The sequence below is a fragment of the Orcinus orca genome, chromosome 5 (genome assembly GCF_937001465.1).
Source record: "Orcinus orca chromosome 5, mOrcOrc1.1, whole genome shotgun sequence".
In the NCBI taxonomy this organism is placed as follows: Eukaryota; Metazoa; Chordata; class Mammalia; order Artiodactyla; family Delphinidae; genus Orcinus; species Orcinus orca.
In genome coordinates this window covers 100,188,253-100,213,718 of record NC_064563.1, presented here as the reverse complement: position 1 = coordinate 100,213,718, position 25,466 = coordinate 100,188,253, and the positions used below count along the sequence as shown (strand labels likewise).

The window sequence follows — 25,466 nt, the reverse complement described above, 5'->3', positions numbered from 1 at the left end:
CTAGTGGAATGAATGGTGGGAAGTAGGGTGAGGCCAGATTATGGTTGCCCTGGAAAGTTGAATTTCAAGAGGGAAGTTTTTGAGGAGGGGATTAATATGATAAAAGGTGTTGTTTTACTTAGATCATGCCAGTAGCAGTGAGCAGATGAATTAGAGATGGGAAAGATGAGTCGGGGGGATCAGCTGTTGCAGAGATCAAGTACACTGTGCTGATAGGAGGGAAAGTCTTTCTTGTGGGGCCTAAGCCTGCCAAAAAATGCTACCTTGTTGAGAAGTTCATGGTGTTGGTTAGTAGACTGATTGGAAATTGATCAGAGTGTGCAGTGCAGGGTTTAACATATGCACAAAATGAAGAAATTTAGTTAAAGTGTAGCAATTTGATTTTAGATGCAAAAGCCGTATCTGAAGCACAAAAGTTTCCATGGTATGATTTTAAAGGGTTGCTGGCTCACCTGGGCATGTGCCCAGGATCTGTGGCCACTCCCTTTAAGAGCTATGACTATACTCAGTTAACCCCATGAAGAGAATCCTTTGGCCCTTTCCTCAGGATCCCAGGTCAGACAAACCAGACAAAACTCTGGTTCTGCTATTGATGTAAACTTGCAGGTAGCTGTGCTCCTCAGGTACCTTCTGGGCATCCAGTACCCCCCCTCCCAAGTCATTGCCCTGCAAAACTGGAGAGAACTGTAAACCCTTTCTCTCTCCCTGAGCTGGAGACTCGCCTCAGTCCTCACCAGGTGTTCCAGGGAACAAAGGTTAGTAGGAGACAGAATTCAGGCTTGCTTTGTTCTTACACCTATATAGTAAGACTGTACTTTCTAGGTAAGGGGTCTCTTGGTTAGAAGAAAAAAATTCCTAGTCTTAATTCCCTCTTCAGAGTTAAGAAATTTGTCTTCAGACTAAAACAGTGGGAAACAGAGTTAAAAAAAAAAAAGAATTAAAGCAGGTGTAGTCAGAGAGATAGGAGGAGGACTCAGGAAGGAGGGAATGCTCACAGAATCAATTGCCTGGAAACCTAGAAGCATGAGTTATGGGGACTTTGTTCAAACAGATTATCAGAGATTTTGGACACTGCTGTTTCAGAAAGAGGGGAATTCAGAATAAGAGGGAATGAAGGAGTGGGCAGTAGAAATTGGAAGCTCCCTCTCTACATTGTGTGGTGCTATCAGGTTAGTTTCATTACTACCTGCCTCCACCTGCAGCCTGTACTGTCTTTTCGTCTTCTATATACTCCTGAACTGTTTAGAGTCTACCCATCTTTTAAGCCTTAGCTCCGTTTCACTTCCTCCTTTAAGTCTTCTCTGAAGATTGTAGTTTCTATTTCTTTCTCCATTTCCTGAAAGCTTATTGAGTTCATTGCTACAATCACACTAGTTAGAATGTAATAGTTGTGTCAAAAGTGTAAGCTTTTTGATATAGCTATATCCTCTCCAGCAAGGCAGTGTAATTTTTGAGTTTGGACACTGTATTGTAAACTTCTTTTGTATACTCTCTGGAAAAATTCTGGGCTTATACCTATTAACTATACTCCCAGGTCTAAAGTTCTGTTAACTATTCAAGAACAACCACTTAAAAATACTGTATAAAAGCTTCTATCTCAACATGCTTAAGCTAAATTTTCAAATAAAATGTATCTATTTTGACTAACTCACAAAATCGCCTATAGATGAGTTGAACACTCTCACTTATTCAGAATTGTCAAAAGAAGGGACAGCCCCCATTGCTAGAAGTCTCTAGCAATGAGTCCTCAAATTCGGTCTGTATTGAGTAGTGACTTTATAATCACCCCGATGGTAAAAGTGTCAAATTTCGAAAACACCTAGAAAAGAGAGTGAAATGATCTTTTAACAATAGCCTGCTTCCCTGCCAAACAAGGGGAGTTGACCCGGTTTCCAAACTCACTTTGGCTCAGATTCTAACCCGGGTTTCGCATCGTTAGTTGTAGGCAGCCAATTGGGCCGTTTGGGTGCCGTGCATCCTGGGATCTGTAGTCTCTGGCTTCTTCCTCCCGACTACGAGTTCCACCTAGCAGTCGGAGGACGGTTGCTTGGTATTATTGGCAAGCGGGAAGTATGGCGGTCGCGCGCGTCGACGCGGCTCTGCCTGTTGGAGAAGGTAAGGCGATCCCCACCCCTGGGTCCCCATGTTTACTCCATAGAACTGAATTATTGTTACCTGGTGGAGAGAAGAAGACTGGGTTTAGGGGTTCAGTTCTGGACCAGTTCTTCTGATGTGGGGTTGTGGGCATCGCGGAGGCGCGCTGCCCTCTGGGAGTTGAAGTCCCCTGGGCGCTGCCTGGCTCTCCGGCGTCGCAGCGAGGGCCAAGCGGGGGACTACAAGCCCCAAGAGACCTTCGCGCTGCCCCCGCGCTCCTGAGGATGCCTGGGCGGTGGGTTTCTGGCCGCCGCGGTAATCTTTCTTGGATGTTTACTTTGAGTTCTGGGTGCCCAAGTGAAAACTGCAGAATCTCCCCCTTTCCCGTGGATTCCTAGAAAGTTCAAGAAAACCCTGTCTCAAACACAGCTCTCTAGATTGACGTTGGGGGCTTCCCTGGTGGCGCAGTAGTTGAGAGTCCGCCTACCGATGCAGGGGACACGGGTTAGTGCCCCGGTCGGGGAAGATCCCACATGCCGCGGAGCGGTTAGGCCCGTGAGCCATGGCCGCTGAGCCTGCGCGTCTGGAGCCTGTGCTCCGCAACGGGAGAGGCCACAACAGTGAGAGGCCCGCTGACCGCAAAAAAAATAAAATAAAAAATCTAGATATAGATATAGATAGATAGAGATGACGTTGGACCCTTTCTTGGAAGTGTCCGGTGGCCGTGATAAAATCTGGGGGTTATCCAGAGCCCACAGTTCTCCATGCCTTTTTCTGCAGACCGGGTCCTGAGGTATAGCTTGGTCTCTGCCCAGCGGAACGCGCGGCGTGGGTGCTTTTGTAGGTGCCGTGTGAGCGGAGCTCCTTTGTTTTGGTTACAGTTCGGAGGCTCTGGGTCAGGGTCAGGGCTGAAGGTGAATGCTCGTCTCCACCGCTTAGGTCTGGGGCTCATTATCTAGAAGGGAGAGTCTAAGAGGTCTCTCGATCCCTTTGAATTGTGTGCAAAGGCTATGCATTTTCCTGGGACGGTATATATCTTTCACCAAATTCTCAGAATCGAATGACCCCCTCTCCCCGCCCCAAATGCTAGAAGCCATTAGACAATGGAAAAACGTTGGTTGAAACCCTTCAGGAGAGCAATTTCGCATAATTATTTCCCGCAGTAATCTTAATCTGGGTAGAAATATGAAATTGGCAGTTTCTCTGGCCCGCCCCCTGCACAATCTATCTATTTGTGATAGATATCACAAATCTATCTGTAGCTCTTAAACTCCACCTCCCCAGCCCACCATGGCAATGTACTGATAATAATAGTTAACATTTATACAAGCACTTTTTATATGAGCAAGACTATGTTCTGAGTGCCTTTTTTTTTAAATTATCTCATTTTCTTTGTAGAACAACATTATAAGGCAGGTATTATTATCATTCCCATCTTACAGAGTAGAAAAGTGAGCCCAAAAGAGATCAATAACTTGCCCAAGATACCACAGTGATTAGCTTAGTGGAGCCAGGATTTGAACGTCTGTTAAACATACCAAATTACTTTATTGAATTCTGTGTGCCAGGAATGGGACTAAGTGCAGTTCATATGGTTTCTCTTTTCATCCCCACATCAATTTAATGAATTAGGTATATTATTTCCATTTTGTAGATAAATTAACTATACTTTGATTTTCAAAATAGTTTGGGCACTTTATGATATACTGATATTGTAAGCACATTGGTCTCTATCAAAAGATTAGTTACATTTAAAAAATACTGTCATTACTTAGGCACAAAATATTGAAGTAATAGTTTATATTTAAATGTGAAGAATTCCAAAGTATTATATCAAAGAAACTTGAGTAGATGGACTTCCGTAGTGGCACAGTGGTTAAGAACCTGCCTACCAATGCAGGGGACTTGGGTTTGAGCCCTGGGCTAGGGAGATGCCACATGCCATGGAGCAACTAAGCCCTATGCGCCACAACTACTGAGCCTGCACTCTAGAGCCTGCAAGCTACAACTACAGAGCCTGCGAATCACAACTACTGAAGCCCGGGCGCCCTAGAGCCTGTGCTCTGCAACAAGAGAAGCCACTGCAATGAGAAGCCTGCGCACTGCAACTAGAGAAAGCCCACGTGCAGCAACGAAGACCAACACAGCAAAAATAAATAAATAAATAAATAAATAAATTTAAAAAAAGAAAGAAAAGAAACTTGAGTAGAATATCACAAATCTAGGTATAATTTGATATTTCTAAAGGAAAATGAATAATTTCAATCAGTAGTCACTTAGAAATTGATTGCTTTCGTTTTTAAAGCTTGATGTTTATTATGCTCTAGTGTTTTCTAACTCTAAATGTATAAGATTTTATGAGTATAATTTTATCCCTATGCTCAGCTGTTGTAGTTGTGTTTTCTAACAGTTTCCCTTCTCTTTTCAAGGATCAGTGGTCAATTGGTCAGGACAGGGGCTACAGAAATTAAGTCCAAACTTACCCTATGAAGTTGATATTCATACTTTGATTCTGGATAAAAATCAGATTATTAAATTGGAAAATCTTGAGAAATGCAAACGTTTAATACAGGTAGGTATTGCTATGTGGGGGAAATAGTTATATAAGACCAGTTTATTATTATACAAAATAAAAGAGTAAGATAACAAAAAGTAACTCTGCAAGCCTAGAAAGCAGTAAATGTTGCCTTAAATTTTTAAAACTTTTAATAACAAATAAATTTATTTAATAAATGAATAAAATAATTTAAGAAAAAATTTAAAAAATTAATTTTTACATGATGATTATTAAGTGATGCTTTTTAAATTTCTACTGAAGATGAACACATTTTTGCTGCCTTTAGAGTAGACTAGAAAAAAGAGCACTTGTTAAAAAAGAAAACATTTTATGTTGGCAAAATATTGTGTTGTTAAGGTAACCTTTTATTTCATGGTGGGGTAAAGAGTTGATTAGTTCATTCCTTCAACAAATGTTTATTGGGCCCTTATGTGTCTGGTACTGTTCTAGCTTTTGATGGAGATAGTGAAAGGACTCTGTTATTGTGGAGTTTACATTCTCAAGTAGTTGCTGTGTTAAAGATGTTTTCTTTTAGTAGTTGGAGGAGGTCTGATTGCTCAGCTTTATCTGTATTTTCCACTGCTTAGGAATGACAACAACAACTAATAGTTGCACTGCAGAATTTTTAGACAATATATGTGAAAAGTACAAATTGGGTTTGTATATTTGGGAATGTTGGGCCATATAAATAAATCTTTTTAACCACCCTAATGTGAAAGTAATATTTATATTTTACTCCTAAGAATAATGGTATGTTTTCTTTCCACAGTTGTCAGTGGCTAACAATCGGCTGGTGCGGATGATGGGTGTGGCCAAACTGACCCAACTCCGGGTATTAAATTTGCCTCATAATAGCATTGGCTATGTGGAAGGCCTAAAGGAACTAGTACATTTGGAATGGCTGAATTTGGCAGGAAATAATCTCAAGGTGAATTGTTTCTTTCTTTCTTTCTTTTTTTTTTTTTTTTAAGTAATTAGGTTTTTTTTTTTACTTCACAAAAGTATTTGCTGTGAAAAAGAAATTTAAGCAGTATAGAAAAAAATAGAATAAAAAGTGAAAGTATCCACTCCCATTCCCCAGAGATAATTTCAGTTAACATAAACTGAAAAAAAAAAATCTCATTTTGAAAATTCATGCTGAATTAAGTTTTATGTACATGTTTAATGGTACAGTGGAGAATATAATGTTTTAAAAGTCAGGAGATCTGGCTTCTAGTCCTGCTTCCACCACTTAGTAGCTCTATAATTTGGGGTAAGTTAATAAATATTTCTGTGTCTTATTTTTTGATATGCTAGGTAAGGGAACTGGATTAAATGATGATAACTGACTTCTATTGAGTATGTAATGTATGCTAAGTACTATTCTAACCACCTTAACAATTTTAACTTATTCAATCTCATGACAGCCAATAAGGTAGGTACAGTCTTTATGCTTGTTATATAGATGAAGAAACTGAAGTACAGAGAAGTTGAGTAACTTGCCCAAGGTCACACAGTCAGGAAGTTGCAGAGCTAGGATTTGAATCCAGGCAGTTCGGCTCCATTGTTAAATTGTAAAGTCTATGTTATACCAACTGTCACATGTCATCACTAAAAGTTTCTTTAAGCTATAAATATCTGACTCTACTCTTAGAGAGATAATGAAGGTAGAAACTAGCCATATAGCAGTATGCCAGATTCTGTTGGCACTGCCTCTTTTTTCTCTTGCTAAGCCCTGCTCCTCTGCTTCTGATAATGGGCAGAGGAGGCAAGAGGCTCAGCTACAGGAAATAGGGAAGAATTTCATTTTTTGATTTCATGTGCGTGAAATAATGTGATCCTTTTCTTGTAATAGGCCATGGAACAAATCAATAGCTGCACAGCTCTTCAACACCTCGATTTATCAGACAATAACATACCCCAGATAGGTGATCTATCTAAATTGGCATCACTGAAGGTAAATGTGTTTTCTATGTCATTTCTGAAATTTTATACTAAAATACCAAGAGAAAATAACCTAATTGATCTAAAATCAGCCTGCTGTTATGAAGAACAGATAGTGTTCATTATGATAAAAATTCTATTAGAGTACCAGAAATTAAGTATGGAACTTTTTATTGTTAATTTCTATAATTGATTTACTTTAACTAAAACTGGTTGTTGTAGTTAAGGTTAATTCTTATTTACCATCCAACAAACATGATGAAATTCCCTTCATGCCCAATCAGCCAACGTTAGCAGCTTCAGTTATATAGTACATAACATGTTGGTGGGCTTGAGAGTAAACATTCCTGAACTTTACTTTGTTTTTTGACACTCAAGATTGCTATTTTTTTAGTAATAGATATTACTAAATTATCAAAATTAACTTCACTTTAATTTAAAAAATCTGTGGCCTGTAGCACTTTTTATAGAGGGGAATGTAATCAAATAAGTCAGGGGTCCCCAAACCCTGGGCCATTAGGAATGGGCTGCATAGCAGGAGGTGAGCGGCAGGCGAGTGAGCAAAGCTTCATCTGTATTTACAGCTGCTCCCCATCGTTTGCATTACCACCTGAGCTCCGCCTCCTGACAGATCAGCAGTGGCATGAGATCCTCATAGGAGCGCGAACCCTACTGTGAACTGCTCAGGCGAGGGGTCTAGGTTGCACGCTCCTTGTGAGAATCTAATGCCTGATGATCTGAGGTGGAGCTGAGGCAGTGATGCTAGCACTGGGGAGCAGCTGCAAATACAGATTATCATTAGCAGAGAGGTTTGACTGCACAGAGACCATAATAAATCAATTGCTTGTGGACTCATATCAAAACCCTATCAGTGAATGGCAAGTGAAAACAAGCTCAGGGCTCCTGATTCTGCATTATGGTGAGTTGTATAATTATTTCATTATATAATCCAACATAATAATAACAGAAATAAAGTGTGTAATAAATGTAATGCGCTTGAATCATCCCCAAACCATCCCCCCACACCCCCACCCCGCCCCCGCCCCGGTCTGTGGAAAAATTGTCTTCCACAAAACCGGTCCCTGGTGCCAAAAGGTTGGGGACTGCTGAAATAAGTAACAGTTGGCACCACAGCTTCAACATGTGTAGGCTTTTTCCATATTTTTCCTCCATTGGATATTATTAGCATCAGATGAATTCATTAACCTTAGAAACAGTATTATTAGCTCAAATTTCACTATATTGTTAGCAGAAATCATTTTTAGCAACAATTATTCTAAGCAATTTGATGTAGCCAGATACTAAGAGAATTCAAATGAACTAAAAATGATTGAACTTTTTTTTTTCTGGAATGGAGGCATGATTACCTTATCAGAATCCTGGGTGTTGGGACTTCCCTGGTGGCGCAGTGGTTAAGAATCTACCTGCCAGTGTAGGGGACATGGGTTTGATCCCTGGTCCAGGAAGATCCCACATGCGTCGGAGCAACTAAACCCTGTGCCACAACTACTGAGCCTGCGCTCTAGAGCCCGAGAGCCACAACTACTGAAGCCCGCGTGCCTGGAGCCCGTGCTCTGCAACAAGAGAAGCCACCGTCATGAGAAGCCTGTGCACCGCAACGAAAAGTAGCCCCCGCTCGCTGCAACTAGATAAAGCCCACATGCAGCAATGAAGACCCAACGCAGCCAAAAAAAAAAAAAAAAAATCCTGGGTGTTGGGAGTATTCGCTTTATTCTTCATTGTTGCTGACTTAATTTGAGTCAGCACCATCTCTAAGCACATTCAGCCTTCCTCAAGCTTTAAGTTACCAAGAGAATATAATTGCAAATTATGGTTTGTGGGTTATCTCTCTCTCTTGGAAAATTTGCTTTATACCTGATTGTTTTAATGAATGTTTTCTTTCACTTTTCTCACCCTCTGTTTTGATGTTTTAAAAGGAAATGAACAGGTATGTTGGAAATTGCTCAAGTTTTAATAACTTAAATCTCACAACATGCCTACACTAAGCATATGTTCTTGGACAAGTCTTTAAACTTTCTTGAGCTTAGAATGTGGATGTGAAAAAGGAGAGTTGGACCAGAAGACCACGTAGGACCCTTCCAGCATTAGCAGTCTTTGATTTGTGTGTGATGAGAAGTATAATAAAACAGATCACTTTATGTTTGTGCACACCATTTTGGTTTTATCAAAATAGACCAATTTATTTGTAATCTTTTCATTTGTAATGCATTTTCTTTTTACTTTCAAGACCCTACTTTTACATGGAAATATCATCACCTCTCTTAGAATGGCACCTGCTTATCTACCCAGATGTCTTGCTATACTTTCTTTGGCAGAAAATGAAATCCGGGACTTAAATGAGGTAAAATTTGAGGGTATCTTATGGGATCTGGGAAGCTGGAAGGTCAGGAGAGATGCAGGAAAGGGTTGTGAGCTCACTTTAGACTGTGAGCATCTTGGAAGAAACTGCTATCAGGATGAAACACTTGGCTCTAGAAGACCATTATTTTTCTTTCTACTTTTACTTAATGTCAGTGGGTTATTAAGGCTTAATTTCATTTGCAGTGCTGTACTTATCACTCCATTGGGAAGTAATTGTTGGTAGAGGGACATGTACATTAACAGGGTTAATAAGGCACACTCTGCACCTTTTTCTGGCTGCTGTTATATTTTCAAAATAGGGTTCTCTTTGCTAGGAAACAGTGCTTTCTAAGGGACTTTGTGCAGCAAGGACAGATGGCCATATTGTTGGAATTTTGGAAGTCAGTGGATAATATAAGAGTGTTACTTGTCACTTTTCAAAACAAGAGGGAAATTGTTACATTCTCAAACTGCCGAAGATGTGTAATCAGTGGAAGCCCTGCGCTTGACACTGAGTAGTCCATTTCATTCAACAAAGCTGTCCTTTGTTCCAGATCTCTTTTCTGGCATCCTTAACTGAATTGGAACAGTTGTCGATCATGAACAATCCTTGTGTGATGGCAACACCTTCCATTCCAGGGTTCGACTATCGGCCATACATCGTCAGCTGGTGCTTAAACCTCAGAGTCCTAGATGGATATGTGATTTCGCAGAAGGAAAGGTGAACGTGACCTCTTTAACATCACACTTATTATGGAAGTTAACTGAAAAGCCCATTTCTAGCTTACTACAGATTAATAAACTGAATATTTCTTGAAATGTGCATTTAGAAATTAAGATCATTTGTACCATCATATAGCAGACTCTGTGCTGTTCATTTAGGATTTTTTATCCTTTCTAAAAAAAGATAAGAAATAAATATCAACCTTAGAGGTTGGGGCTAGTGAGTTTAACTTCTTGCCCAACATACAACAAATTGATTTCTAAAAATCCTTTTGTTAATCGATTGTTTGGGGCTTGGAGCATTTCTACATAGAAACCGTGTTATAGATGCTGTGTAGGATTTCAGATCAATCCCACAAAAGCTTCTATCCATCATATTGTAAAGGCAGTATTAATAATACCTTAGTACCCAACTACTCTTTATAACAGTGACCTTGGGAAAATGCGTGCAGAGTTCCAATTTGGAACTGGTAGCAGACATGCTGATTGGTCCTCACCTTCTACCTGTGAAACAGCAGAAGTGGGAACTCCCCCTTCTCTAGATCTTTGATGGTTTTTGCAGCTTGGAGCTGGGACCCCTGCATGATGGGGTCTTCTGGACGCTGGCACATGATCAGTAGAATCAGAGCTTCAGGGGAGGTAAGGAACTAGGTTGTGGACAAGAAGGGGTGGATTTAGAGAGGATAGTGAGAATCAGGATGACTTAATTCTCTTCACTCTGCCTCATTTCTCTTCTTCCTTTCACTGCATACACACCTGCATTCATGGACTCAACACATACATTCTTCCTCGCTGTTTTTGTCCTGTTCTACAGATTGAAAGTCGCTTGAGGGGTTTCCCGATGGGAGAGGAATGGTAGATTACTGACAGGGTTTTCCTTTTCTTTCTCCCTCTCTTGCATCTAGTTGCTGTATAGGGTGTGGGGCAGTGAGGAATGGCAACCAGGAGCTACATAGTGGTGGTGCTGGTGTAGGGTGCAGGACATATGTCAGCTCTGGTTTGCCTACAAAAAAGTGTGGCTTTTCCTTTTTCCTGCAGTGAGTGTTGCTGTGTATTCAGACACCTTATTTTATTTCAAACTGTGGGTAATTCTGAAGCTAGAATATGGGTTTACTTGGATTATCTTCTCTGGATCTTCCTTTAATAGAAAGAAAGACGTTATCAGATTTCTCTGTGGGAGTAGGACTGGCAACATTTTCATATGTGGCAGCAGCATGGTGAGATGGGCAGAGGTAAGGGTTTGGTATAAAGAGAGACCTGGGAAGAGAATGAGACCTGGTCAGGAGAGACAAGAGAAAGCTTCACATCTTTCCCTGCCGCCCATTAACAGTGTGGCCTGGACAAGTTCCATAACTTCTCTGAGCCTTAGTTTTCTCATCTGTAAAATGTGGCTAAAACTACCTAGCTTTCAAGGATGCTATGAGAACTAAAGATAATGGATATAACATAATACTGGTCAGACAGTAGATGCTTAATAAGTGATAATTGTCATTATTACTTAAGGATAGGGACTGGGGATTGAAGAGTTTTGTAGAAACTAAAGCTAGTGTTAAAAAGCAGAAGATAACTGTTGAATAGATGAATAATAATGCAAAGGCTATGTTTCTATACTGTGGAAATGGTTTTAATCCAAGTGACTTTAAGGTGAATTTGTATTTTTTTGGAACTTTCTCTATAATGTTTTGTAGTTGTTTAATTTCAGATTCTTCAGGAGGTAGGGAAGAGTGGACTTTTACTTGGGTAGCCTCTCTCTGTGGGGTTATTCTACACTAAAGTATGGGAGGAAGGAAGAGGTGGGAGTATAGCATAATAGCAACCCTTTCTCAGACAGATTCTTTTCCCCCCCACATTAAAAAAAAATTGCACAGTATCATATAATTCAGAAATAGTTCAAACGTACTATTTAAAAATACCCATATAATCATCACTGAAAATAAGACTAGAACAAAACCAGCACTCCAGAGATCTCCTTTGCCCCACTCTCATCATAACTCCCCTCCCCACTAGAGATAACCACTATGTTGATATTTTTGATAATTCAGAAAGATTATTTTTTTCCTCATTTATTATGGAGGCTTCAAATCAACCAGCTCCCACCAGAGTAGCTAAAATTAAAAGGACGGACAATACTAAGTATTGATGAGTATGTAGAACAATTGGAACTCTCATACACTGTTCTAGGAGTGTAAATGGTGCAGCCATTTTGAAAAACTGGCAGTATTTACTGAAGTTGGACTTATAAATACACTATGACCCAGCAGTTTGGTTTCTGGTGTATACCCTAGAGAAATAGGTGCTTATGTCTACCAGAAAACATGTATATAAGCATGTTCGTAGCAGCCTTATTCATAATAGCTCCAAACATTTGGGAGCTATGTGAGACATTTGGGAAACAACCCAAATGTCAGTGCATAGAAGAGTGGGTAAATAGAGTTCTATTCAAACCAAAGAACCTAGGTTGTTGAGAAAAATGCTGCTGCAGTTGATGTCTGAGACAACTGTGTAGTCTGTAAACAGTGCTCCCATGTTTTAAAACAACTCTGGAAGTATTTTGTCTTGGAGGGAGGAATTATTCTAAGGGAGAGCTATTGGCTGAAAAATCAGTGGGTAGCCTGAGCAGTGTTCCAACATTTTCCTGGTCAGCCTTGGAATTGCCCTGAAGGATAGGCAGGAAGGAATTTCTAGTTTTTGTATCTACCCAGCCTGTTGTTTGCTAAGAACAACCAAGTTAAATTTTTTCTCCATGATGAAAAGTGTCCCAAGTTCCCTGATGACCTTGGGTAGCCAGATCTTAAGTGTGTGTGTCACCCAAAAAAGTAACTTGAGCAGTCACCCACCGCTGTGGTGCTTTGGCTGAGGGCTTTCTCAGAGAGAAGCACACCTGGGGAAGGACCTTTGTGTAACACCTCAGTATTTGGAGTTCTTTCTGAATTTGTTTTCAATCTCTGTTTTACTGTTTATAGGACCTAGTACCAAGCTACACCTCTGTTGCTTACAGATCAGAACTTAGGGAGCAGAATTTTGGAGACGTTTCTTTTTTTGAAAGGACGTTTAAAATATATACAGAAGTAGAGTAACATAATGAACACCTAAATACCCACCATGTGGCTTCAACAGTTATCAACATTTTGCCAACCTTGTTTCATCTATCCCGCACTTTTTTTTTGGTTAGGATATTTTAAAAGCAAATACCAGATATCATTTCATCCATTATTCCTTTTTTTTTTTTAATTAGGTGAAAGAGCAGTTTTAAATTCTCTCAGTAGTTGCTATCCCTGTTATATAATGTAGACTGTTCCTTTAATTTCAAGAGAAAAGTCATATTCCAGTGATTTGAAATTAATATGTTAGAGCTGAATTAATTTTAATTTTGTCTTTGAATGGGCAGAGAGATTTTTTTTACCTAAGAAAATATCGTATGGATTAATAAACTTGTGTAATGGTGTGTTTATTGATGAATGTGAAGCAAAGGCAGAAAAACAGATCTTACAGTAGTTGATACTCCACAGTTCGTGGTTCACCTCACACACTTAAACTGTGGAATACCTGAGCCTCCTTCTGTATCCTCTTACTTTTGCTTTTCTTTCCTCCCAAACTACAAACCGCCTATAACCTGGAAGCGTCGCTTGCTAGCTATTATTAAAGTTGGGGATTGTCCTCTATTATGGACCTTTTTTAGGGACAGCATTTCAACAAGCCATTTGCTTGGCAGGAGAACTTATGGAAACTGAGAGCAGAGTTCATGAAGATCCTGAATGAGCTTTATTTAATCCACAGGAATGTGTCTATGGAAGAAATACTTCTAATTATTTTTATTAAGTGTATTAAAATTTTTATTGTTACGTGACTTCAGTTAATCAGCTTGGCATACCTTATATCTCATTGTTAGAAAACAGTTTCACCTTTCTTGTGACACTGGCACATCATAGAAAACCAAACTCATTTTACTGCACCGAGACTCTTCTGCACTATTTAACCAGCTGTCAAAAGAACCAGTTTCTTTTCAGTCTATAATACATCTTGGGTGGCTTAACAGTTTTGGACTGTACAGTTTTTTGCATAATGTGGATACCTTAACGTGAAGGTTGAAGAAAAGGGTTGTGGATTGGAAGTGATTTTCAAACTATTTGCAATGCTGAGTTAAATGATATACAGAGAAACAAAGTATGCCAAAATGATGCAACTTTAACTTCAACTTGATGGGCAGATTTAAGAATGATAAAATTGAAGCAAAAGCATGTTAATTAAAAAGAAATTCAGGGCTTCCCTGGTGGCGCAGTGGTTGAGAGTCCGCCTGCCGATGCAGGGGACACGGGTTAGTGCCCCGGTCCGGGAATATCCCACGTGCCGCAGAGTGGCTGGGCCTGTGAGCCATGGCCGCTGGGCCCGCGCGTCTGGAGCCTGTGCTCCGCAACGGGAGAGGCCACAACAGTGAGAGGCCCATGTACTGCAAAAAAAAAAAAAAAAAAAAAGAAATTCAAACATATTACAAAAGTAAACAGTAGTGTAATGACCTCCCCTGAATCTGTCACCCAACTTCAGCAGTTTTCAATTCATGGCCAACTTTGTTCATCTCTACCTTCACCCACACCCCCTTTTCCTGTATGATTTTGAAACAAGTCTCAGATTATATATAATTTCATCTCTAAAAGATAAGGACTCTTAAAGAAATAACTATAATACTGTTATCACTTATCAAAAACTTTAACAATAATTCCATAATAACACCAGATATTAGTTAAGTGCTTACATTTCCAGTAGTCCTCATAAATGCAGTTTTGTAATGGATTTTTGGAAACAGGATCGAAATAAGACCATACATTGTAATTGGTTGATATATTAAAAAAATTTCTTTCCTGCTCTCTTTTTCAGTGTTTTAAAAATGTATTATCATTGCATGCTCCATGGGTTGGCTGTGCTGATTGGGTAGTTTTCACTTGGGATCTTGTAGTGAGATCACATGGGGCAGGAGTCGTTTGAAGGCTTGACTTGGCTGGAGGTCCAAGATGATGCTTTCAAATCTCTCCATGGGTTCCTCCTCTTCTTATTTTCTTTGCTTTCTTTTCTCTTTTTTTGGTTGTTGAAGAAATCAGATTATTTGTCCTATAGAGTTTCCCACTGTGCTTATTTTGCCAATTGCTATGTCTCTGTGTCCTTTGACATACTCCTCTCCTTCTGTATTTCCTGTAAATTGGTAGTTGAATGTGGAGGTTTGATCAGATTTTTGTTGGGAGAAGGACTACTTTGTGGGTTCTATTGAGAGGCACATGGTGTCTGGTTGTCTCTTGTGTTAGGAGTAGCTATTAATGATCAGTGCCTAAATCCATTAATTCATTGAGAGTTGCAAAATGGTGAAATTTTAATTCTATCATTAATTTTTTTATTAGCTGGAATACTTCTATGAAGTAACTGTTTGGTCATTGGTATAGTTTGTATAGGAAAGGTAGAACTAATAATATTTAATTTGTCTCCTTTAATTACCAGTTTTTAAAAATAATGAGTCGGTAGTTCACTAGCATCCTTCAGCTGTGACCAATTAGCTTTAAAAAAACTATCATGAACTAATGGATTTAAACACAATTTATGTATTTAGGTACTTCAGTTTGATAGTGAATGAAGGGACTATTCATTGCTTCTTTGAAAATAATTTTAAAATATTTGGAAAATATTTATTTTAAATAAATTTAAAATATTAGTAAAAATCTTTGGAAGTGCTCCTAAGCAAGAAAAAAGGTTTAAAACATTGTAATAGTAAGGAGAATGAATCAGAAGGATAGATTTTCTTTTTAACTTGAGTGAATTTATGAAAAATATCCAATGATGCTATAAAGGTAAATTAAGAAGGAAGACTCATTATTGCTTAAAAATGTATCTTGTCTACCCTAGTGCCATCCCTTCTTCTTTATGTCCCTCAATTCCAGTTTGAAAGCTGAATGGCTGTATAGTCAAGGCAAGGGGAGAGCGTATCGGCCTGGCCAGCACATCCAGCTTGTCCAGTATCTGGCCACAGTCTGTCCTCTCACTTCTACGCTGGGTCTTCAGAGTGCAGAGGATGCCAAACTAGAGAAGATTCTGAGCAAGCAGAGGTGAGCCCATTTATCTGTAGCGGTTGATAAATTCACAAGTGAAAATACCTCTGACTCTTTCCTGCAGGGTTAGTAGGACTGAGGTGAGTGCTGAGGCCCACATTTCTGGGCACTTGGGCCACTGGTCACTGTAGCAGTTCTGTAGGGGAACCGAACCTTGCAGGGCAGTCCAGTTTGCTCCCCAGCAACTGCATTGCTAATCATTTCTTCAGTGGGGAGAGCCAAGCAGCATGGGAGAGTGGGATTTTTAAAAACTGCATTTGTCCCTTAATGTGGGTGTTTCATATGGGTTTTAAAATACTAACATTAAGAAGTATAGCTTGGGGCTTCCCTGGTGGCACAGTGGTTGAGAGTCTGCCTGCTGATGAAGGGGACACGGGTTCGTGCCCCAGTCTGGGAGGATCCCACATGCCGCGGAGCGGCTGGACCCATGAGCCATGGCCGCTGAGCCTGCGCGTCCGGAGCCTGTGCTCTGCAGCGGGAGAGGCCACAACAGTGAGAGGCCCACGTACCGCAAAATAAATAAATAAATAAATAAAATAAAATAAAAGAAGTATAGCTTGGAGTCTTCCCTGGTGGCGCAGTGGTTAAGAATCCGCCTGCCAATGCAGGGGATGTGCGTTCGATCCCTGGTCCGAGAAGATCCCACATGCCATAGAGCAACTAAGCCTGTGCGCCGCAGCAAGAGAAGCCACCACAATGAGAAGCCTGTGCACCGCAACGAGGAGTAGCCCCCGCTCGCTGCAACTAGAGAAAGCCCGCACACGGCAGCGAAGACCCAACTCAGCCAAACATAAATAAAAATTAAAAAAAAAAAAAAAAAAAGAAAAGAAAAGTATTGTTTGGGAATTCCTGGTGGTCCAGTGGTTAAGACTCCACACTTTCACTGGGGAGGGCCCAGGTTCAGTCCCTGGTTGGGGAGCTAAGATCCCACAAGCCGTGCAGCGCAGCCAAAAAAAAAAGTATAGCTAGAAGCATTTAGTAGTCATTTCTTTTATCAGAGATCCTGCCTTTGAAGGTTTGTGCGTGTATATGCATATGATGGTGTCTGACTATGTGATTTAAAAATAAGTTTCTTAACCTTTTCTATCCAGTGCTTTTAAATGAGACTTTGTAATTTGGGGGTTATTAAAGGTATATACATTCTGCTTTTTTTTTAAAAATTATTTTATTGAAGTAGAGTTGATTTACAATGTTGTGTCAATCTCTGCTGTACAGCACAGTGACTCAGTTATACACATATAGACATTCTTTTTTTATATTCTTTTCCATTATGGTTTATCCCAGGAGATTGGATGTAGTTCCCTGTGCTGTACAGTAGGACCTTGTTGTTTATCCATTCTAAATTTAATAGTTTGCATCTACCAACCCAGAACTCCCAGTCCATCCCTCTCCCTCCCCTCCTTCCTCTTGGCAACAAGTCTTTTCTCTATGTCTGTGAGTCTGTTTCTGTTTTGTAGATAGGTTCTTTTGTGCCATATTTTAGATTCCGCATACAAGCGATATCATATGTATTTGTCTTTCTCTTTCTGACATACTTCAGTATGATAATCTCTAGTTGCATCCATGTTGCTGCAAATGTCATTATTTCATTCTTTTTTATGGGTGAGTAGTATTCCATTGTGTATATGTACCCCATCTTCTTTATCCATTCATCTGTCAATGGACATTCAGGTTGTTTCCATGTTTTGGGTATTGTAAATAGTGCTGCTATAAACAAGGGGTACATGTGTCTTTTTGAATTATAGTTTTGTCTGGGTATATGCTCAGGAGCGGGATTGCTGGATCATATGGTAATTCTATTTTCAGTTTTCTGAGGAACTTCCATACTGTTTTCCATAGTGGCTGCACCAATTTACATTCCCACCAACAGTGTAGGAGGGTTCCCTTTTCTCCATACCCTCTCCAGCATTTGTATTTGTAGACTTAAAAAAATTTTTAAATAATTTTAAATTTAATTTTATTATTATTTAAAATTTTATTATTTGGCTGCATTGGGTCTTAGTTGCGGCACGCGATATCTTCGTTGTGGTGTGTGGGCTTCTCTAGTTGCAGTGCTTGGGCTTCTCTCTAGTTGTGGTACGCAGGCTGTAGAGCGCGAGGGCCCAGTAGTTGTGGCGCATGGGCTTAGTTGCCTCGTGGCATGTGGGACCTTAGTTCCCCGACCAGGGATTGAACCCCTATCCCCTGCATTGGATAGGATTCAATGGATTCTTAACCATGGACCACCAGGGAAGTCCCTGTTATTTGTAGACTTTTGATGATGGCCATTCTGACCCACGTGAGGTGGTACCTCATTGTAGGTTTGATTTGCATTTCTCCAATAATTAGTGATGTTGAGCATCTTTTCATGTGCCTACTGTCCATCTGTATGTCTTCTTTGGAGAAATGTCTGTTAAGGTCTTCTGCCCATTTTTCAATTGGGTTGGTTTTTTTGTTGTTGAGTTGTATGAACTGTTTGTATATTTTGGAGATTAGGCCCTTGTCAGCCGCATCGTTTGCAAATATTTTCTCCCAGTCTGTAGGTTGTCTTTTCTTTTGTTGTTGCTGTTTTTTTTTTTTTTAATGGTTTCCTTTGCTGTGCAAAAGCTTGTAGGTTTGATTAGGTCCCTCTTTTTTTTTAATGGCTTTTAAAAATAATTAATTAATTAATTTTCAAATTTTTGGCTGTGTTGGTTCCGTTGCTGTGAGCAGGCTTTCTCTAGTTGTGGTGAGCAGGGGCTACTCTTCGTTGCCGTACACGGGCTTCACATTGTTGTGATTTCTCTTGTTGCGGAGCACGAGCTCTAGGCGCGCAGTCTTCAGTAGTTGTGGACGTGGGCTCAGTAGTTGTGGCTTGCGGGCTCTAGAGCTCAGGCTCAGTAGTTGTGGTGCATGGGCTTAGTTGCTCCGTGGCATGTGGGATCTTCCTGGGCCAGGGCTTGAACCCATGTCCCTTGCATTGGCAGGCAGATTCTTAACCACTGTGCCACCAGGGAAGCCCCCCATTTTTTAATTTTTGTTTTTATTTCTATTTCCTTGGGAGACTGACCTAAGAAAATATTGGTATGATTTATGTCAGAGAATGTTTTGCCTATGCTTTCTTCTAGGAGTTTTATGGTGTCTTGTCTTATGTTTAAGTCTTTAAGCCATTTTGAGTTTATTTTTGTGCGTGGTGTGAGGGTGTGTTCTGTTTTTGTTTTTGTTTTTTTTTTGTTTTTTGGCTGCACTGAGCAGCTTGTGGGATTTTAGTTTCCTGACCAGGGATCGAACCTGGGTGTTCGGCAGTGAGAGCATGGAGGGACCACTGGACCACCACTGGACCACCACCCTCCCCTGTGAGGGTGTGTTCTAACTTCATTGATTTACATGCAGCTGTCCAACTTTCCCAGCACCACTTGCTGAAGAGACTGTCTTTTTCCCATTTTATATTCTTGCCTTTCAAAGGTATATACTTTGAAAGCTTGTAAACTTCTACCTTTTTGACAGTGTTACCCTTCAAAGGGAGCAGAAAAAGCTTTCTTTTTTTGGTTTGCGTTAAATCACATCAGAAGTTACTGATTTTTAGGTTTCACCAGAGGCAGTTGATGAACCAGAGCCAAAATGAAGAGTCGTCTTCTCTTGCTCCTGTTGAAACAAGGGCATCCCTTGTACCGGAGCATTCCAGCCCCATTCAAGATTGCCAGGTAGTCCAGGAAAGTGGTAAGAAGTTAACTGATCTCTGATCCTTTTTCTCCAAGTTGTTTGATCTGTTTGGTATCATAAAACAAAAAAAGTACATGTTTTCATAATTTTGTACTTGTTAGCTTAAGTGAACATTTGGATCTTATATTTTATATATATGTATATACACAGATAGACATATATAACGACTATATGTCTAATTTTTGAAAACGTTCAGAGAACTGCTACCTTTTGAAGTGACCTGGTACTTTGATTATTCTTATGACCATTGCAAGAATTCATTTTCTTAAAAATATTTGGTTTGGTGTTTTAGGCATATTGGAGGAAATTACTAAAATCATTTCATTGCACTTTACTATATTTCAGGGATTAGAGTTCATTAAAAGGATCCAACTGAAAAAATACTTCTTTAAACATTTAATGTTTTAAATGATGTTCTGTTGATTCTTTTAGAACCCGTCATCCAGGTCAATTCTTGGGTTGGGATAAGCAGTAATGATGACCATTTATATGCTGTTAAGAATAACTTTCCAGCCTCTGTACACACTACAAGATATTCTCGAAATGACCTGCACCTGGAAGACATCCAGACAGATGAAGACAAGTTAAACTGTAGTCTTCTCTCTTCAGAGTCTACTTTTATGCCAGTTGCATCAGGACTCTCTCCAGTATCACCTACAGTTGAGCTGAGGCTGCAAGACATTAACTTGGGCCTAGAAAATGATGGTGCTGCAGATGAATCTGTGAAATGTCTGGAAAACAACGGCTTTGATAAGGAAGGGGAAAAGGCTTTTTGGGCTGCAAATGAGAATTCTGTTGAGATGACAAAAAGTGCTATCAGTACAGAGGTAAATGAGAAAGATGGGCTATTACCTTGTCGTGAGCCAACAGTAAACAATGCCATCATGAAGGATGACACCCACAGTCTTACATCTTTTCCTGAGTCAGTTGGACACAATGTCTTCCATACACAGCCAGACAGTGAAGAAACCATGTCTCAAACAGCTTCAGAGAAACTTCCTTGCAGGGTTTTAACCCATAGATCTCTTACTTTGGGACAAAATAAAGTTGCCCTTCAGAAATTGAATGAAGCAGCCACCAAGCTTCAGGCCTATTGGCGGGGCTTTTATGCCAGAAACTACAACCCACAAGCTAAAGATGTACGCTATGAAATCCGGCTGCGCCGGATGCAGGAGCACATTGTCTGCCTAACTGATGAAATAAGGAGGTGGGTGAAAAGTCCCTTTTTAGGACTTTTACAGTTTGGATGCTGTTTGGTTGGTTTGGGGGTGTCAGATTCTTAGCATTGATTCAGAACACTGAATCACTGCTTTTGTGGCCAGGACACTTTCCATACCATGTTGCCACTCTTGGTTTGTCTCCTACAATATACTGAAAACATCTTGAGTGCAGGGACTGCCATATGCATCTTCATCTGTGGTACAGCAATTGGAGCATAGATGCAGCATAGCAGTAAATTTTGAATGAATGCATGCCTTATGGACATCTATATACCTAAACACAGAAGGTACAGAGAATATAGAAAAACTGAGTTTTAAGTATAAAAATGAGAAGATGAGAAAGTCTACATAGAACGCATTAGGTGACGTAAAAATTAAAGAAAATAGCAGGGACTTAAAAGGGGCTAAAATTTGGGGGCTATGGTGGCACTTATTTGTTCATTCCATGGCTCACATGTTTTCATGATTGTCAACTCAGGAAAATTAGGATTTCATAGATTTATTCTGAGTATTAGTATTGTAACCAGCAGTATTTATTAATATTATCAGGTGGGAGAGGAGGAAGCAATAAGAGAGACTGGGGAGGGATAGCTAGAGTGGTAGGAGAACTGGGAGAGTGTGTGTCCCAGCTCCAGCAGGGAAGTGTTTCAGGAGAGAAGAGAGGCGCTGTAAGAGGACAGAGAACTGTGTGTTAGATTTAGCAGCTGGAGGTTATTGGTGACTGTGTTGAGGGTCCCCAAGACTATCCTCAGGTTTGATGATTTGCAAAAAGGACTCACAGGACTCAAGAAAGCTATTCTTTTTTTTTTTTTTGCGGTACGCGGGCCTCTCACTGTTGTGGCTTCTCCCATCGCGGAGCACAGGCTCCGGACGCGCAGGCTCAGCGGCCATGGCTCACGGGCCCAGCCGCTCCGCGGCGTGTGGGATCTTCCCAGACCGGGGCACGAACCTGTGACCCCTGCATCGGCAGGCGGACTCCCAACCACTGCACCACCAGGGAAGCCCAAGAAAGCTATTCTTTATGTTCAGGATTATGGTTTATTAGAGTGAAAGGATATAGATTACAATCAGCAAAGGAAAAAGACACACCGGGCAGAGTTCAGGAGAGACCAAGTACAAGCTTCTAGTTGTCTTCTTCCAGTGCAGTTGTACACATGGGGCTCGATTCTCCTGGCAACGATGTGTGACAACACATCTGAAGTATGTGAACCTCAAGGGAGGCTCACTCGAGTCTTGGCATCCAGGGTTTTTATTGGGGGTCAGTCACCTAGGCGTTGAGTGCCCCTGTGACTGACCTTAACTACTCAGACCTCAGCCCCCACCCAAGGTCAAACTGATGCATTGTGGCCCAGGGTCTCAGGTGAACAAAACAGGTATTCACCAGAAAATACACTGTTAGCATAAACCAAGGTCCCAGATGTACAAAGATACTCTTATCAGGCAGGATATTCCAAGGGCTTGAAGGTTATCTCTCAGGAGCTGGTCAAGGCTAGTCCTGTCTTTAGAATGTGCAGGGTTCAAACACCCCAGTCCTGTTGAGTTAACCTCTTCCTGCCCAATGAGCTTCTTCAGAGCAGCTTCAGTGAGTAGTGGGATGAAGGCGGTTTGGAAAGGATTGAGTAGTGAATGAGAGGTGAAGAGTGAGGGTAGCCAACTTTTGGGAAGTGTTGATGTGAGGAAGAGAAGAGAGTAGGTGGTTGACAGAGGAGGATCTGGACTTAGGAAGATTCTTTTTTAAAGATGGGAGATATAGAGCAGGTTTATGTGTTGATGGAAATGATTCTATAAGGAAGGAAGAACTGATGGTGCAGAGCAAAGAAAGAAGAAGTGCAGGATGGAAGTTCTTGAGAAGGTGAGAGAAGAAGAGGTCCAGTGCACAAGTAGAGGGAGTAGCCTGAAGTAGGAACAGGAGCAGGTAAGGTGGTAGGTTTGATGGTGGGATAGGGAAGTCCTGTCTGATGGTTGTTTCTCCTTTTCCAATAATATACAAGATGTGGTCAGCACTTGGAAGTGAGGAGAGGGGTGAGGATGTGGGAGGTTTAAGAGAGGTATGAGGTGTGGGTTCATCTTAAAAGTGAACTTATAAGCGGAATGGAGGAGGATAACTGGACAGGGTGAGGAAAAACTTAAAAGTGCAAAACGATAGGTCAGACTGTATGATTTTCATCAACAACTCTCAGCTGTTCCATTCTGATTTTGGACATGGTTCAGCCAGGAGTGGGTTCTTTTCCAGGTGAACATGGTAGGGGAGAGAGGGAAGGGCAAGGGAGCTGACGACATTTGGGAGGGGAATGATTATAATGCTGGATCTCAGAATTTAAAGGAGGTAGAAGGAAAGACAAGAGAAAGGGGTCATTTGTTTGGTGGTCATAGATGAAGATTGGTCGTCCAGGTTGTTGCAGATTATGGCAAGAACAAGTGAACTGGGAGGATTGGACGTAGTGGTTTGTGTTGGTGCTTGAAATCATTTTCGAAAATGGTGTAGTCAAAATGCTTGGGTCTAATACACTGCCAAATGTAGAATAGATAGCTAGTGGGAAGCAGCTGCATAGCACGGGGAGATCAGCTCGGTGCTTTGTGTCCACCTAGAGGGGTGGGTTAGGGAGAGTGGGAGGAAGGCACAAGAGGGAGGAGATATGGGGATATATGTATATGTATAGCTGATTCACTTTGTTATACAGCAGAAGCTAATACAACATTGTAAAGCAATTATGCTCCAATAAATATGTTAAAAAAAAATGCTTGCGTCTAGAGTGGGACTGAGGATGAGTGATGGGGGTGGATTATTGTTAGATAGAGCATCCATGTGAATGTCAAGAGCTCCAGAAATGACAAGGGGAACAGGGCAGAGAAAAAGACTAGTGCTGAGCCTTCAGTGAGTGGGGGTCGATAATGGGATGTCAGTACTTGAAAAAGAGTTTTGGGAAATTTAGCAGGATGGCTGGAGTTCTTGAAGGAGGAAGGTTAAGACTCATTTGTAAACAGCAGTGAGAAGCAAAGTTCTGGCCCTGATGTATGAGTGAAAAAAGTAGCTGCCACTTGAGAGAGCTACAGAGGTTGAGTATATATGGGAGTTTGCTGATTATAATTCAGGAATCCCACATGGCACAGTAGGAGGGCTTTGGGGGGGCTAGAGAAAGTAGATCAGAGGTTCAGAACAGAATGGGGTGACAGTTTAAGAGATAATGGACAGCTAAGAGAACCTTAGGTTTCTGATTAGTTTAAGTACAGAGAGGGGGGCAGTGAGCGCAGAGTGAAAACTTTAATGAATGAGGGGAAGGTCTGTTGACAGCAAAGAGTATGTCAGGAGGCAAACAGGGATGTGAAATTTGATGTGATTAGTCCTACTGGTCTCTTAGAAGAGGGTGTTTCAAGCTGTGGTCCTGATCCTTTCTGCAGCTCCTGCCCCTTTGGTGTGTTTGGCTGGGAAATTGAGGCCAGATAAAGAGCCATTTAATATTTTATTTTTCATTACTGGCAGTCCTTTGTAGAACCAGTATAATCTGAATTTCAGTCACATCTTATTTGGCTTCTATGTTGAGTCATAGCTTAAAACTAAAGTTTCACTTAGATATTCTAAAAGTGGAAAGGACTGTTATTAGAATATTCATCTCTTTACAACGTATATGTTTATTCGTCATAACAAGAAGTACAGTTCAAAGCACCGTTTCTTGTATCAGTAATGGAGTTTGAATTATTGTAGATTACGAAAAGAAAGAGATGAAGAACGTATTAAAAAATTTGTACAAGAAGAGGCTGTCAGATTCCTTTGGAACCAGGTAAGCTCCCTCCTGCTGAATTACCTACTGTGTGAACAAAGAAAAATTCTAGATTTCCTGAGATAATCATAGAGTAGTTACAGGTAAAAAGTAAGCACCCTTTCTCAAGGTTAAGGATGTGGTTTGTGTTCCTTGCCACTAACTCTGAACTAGGGCAGTGAATTTTGTTACATTTTATTTAGTCTGAAGAAAAATATTTTCATAATTTTGACCAGAGAGATAAAGAACTATAACACTGAAGGAAAGTACTAAATTGAGGGATATTGTTATAATTTTCTAGTAGAAATAAAAAGCCCAATTTGAAGTTTCATGTAACTATCTTGTTTTATCTTTTGAGACTATTTGAATGAAAAGTGATTGAAATAGTGTGTGATGGCTATAATATGCATGTCCTAAAAGGTACACATGACTTCCAGGGAGAGAGTTTGAATCCTGTAGTAGCACACTTTAGGGACAGTTCCCTAAAACATTGGTTTTACTATTATTGTATCCCAACAAATACTTCTTGATAATAATCCCTTGGAAGTATTTTTATAAACAAATTTGTTATAATAGGATTTTACCTATATTATATTTGAAAATACATAGTAAAAGGTCTGGAAGGCTACATATTAACCTGCTATCAGTGATTACCTTGGAGAATGGTCAAAGGGAAACTAAAAAATTCTTATATTGCTTTCTTGTTGCAGATTTTACAGTAAAATTCTGAGATTTTAATTATACTTTAAAAGTGTAAAAGCATATTATCAAGAACTTGGGGTATTTTTAGGTATTTTAGAGTTGTATATACTATATTGTTAGTTTTTAAAAACTCTTATCCCAAATGGGTATCTAAAATGAGACTTCTATTTTAGTGAATCTACTCATATTAATAGGCTCTAGTCTGTCTTATTTGATAGACTTAAGTGTATCTTATCGAGTACCTTATTTACCCCTTAGTCAGCTATACATGTGCTATCGTGCTTCTGATTATTTTTCCAGTAGTAGGAAGAGAATTGCTTTGGCCCATCCCTGCTCTGCTGGTAAGGACCTTTTATTA

General features: G+C 40.3%; 1 protein-coding gene and 1 long non-coding RNA gene across 3 annotated transcripts in view; both read left to right on the top strand.

Annotated features, from left to right (window-relative positions):
* The window catches only part of LOC125964457 (uncharacterized), a 168,444-nt gene that overhangs the window by 16,090 nt on the left and 126,888 nt on the right, over positions 1-25,466 (top strand). The gene's annotated exons all lie outside the window — the stretch shown is intronic.
* CEP97 (centrosomal protein 97) overlaps positions 1,977-25,466 on the top strand; it is a 28,453-nt gene continuing 4,963 nt past the window's right edge. The window contains exons 1-10 of one of the 2 annotated variants that reach the window (XM_033433267.2): positions 1,977-2,115; positions 4,524-4,666; positions 5,421-5,579; positions 6,486-6,587; positions 8,823-8,936; positions 9,490-9,656; positions 15,580-15,744; positions 19,292-19,425; positions 20,038-20,635; positions 24,352-24,427. In XM_033433267.2, the coding sequence (XP_033289158.1) occupies positions 2,073-2,115; positions 4,524-4,666; positions 5,421-5,579; positions 6,486-6,587; positions 8,823-8,936; positions 9,490-9,656; positions 15,580-15,744; positions 19,292-19,425; positions 20,038-20,635; positions 24,352-24,427 (1,701 nt within the window). In that variant the 5' untranslated portion in view covers positions 1,977-2,072. Of the gene's footprint in view, positions 2,116-4,523; positions 4,667-5,420; positions 5,580-6,485; positions 6,588-8,822; positions 8,937-9,489; positions 9,657-15,579; positions 15,745-19,291; positions 19,426-19,860; positions 20,636-24,351; positions 24,428-25,466 lie in introns of both variants that reach the window. The other variant, XM_004272593.3, reaches the window with a different exon arrangement.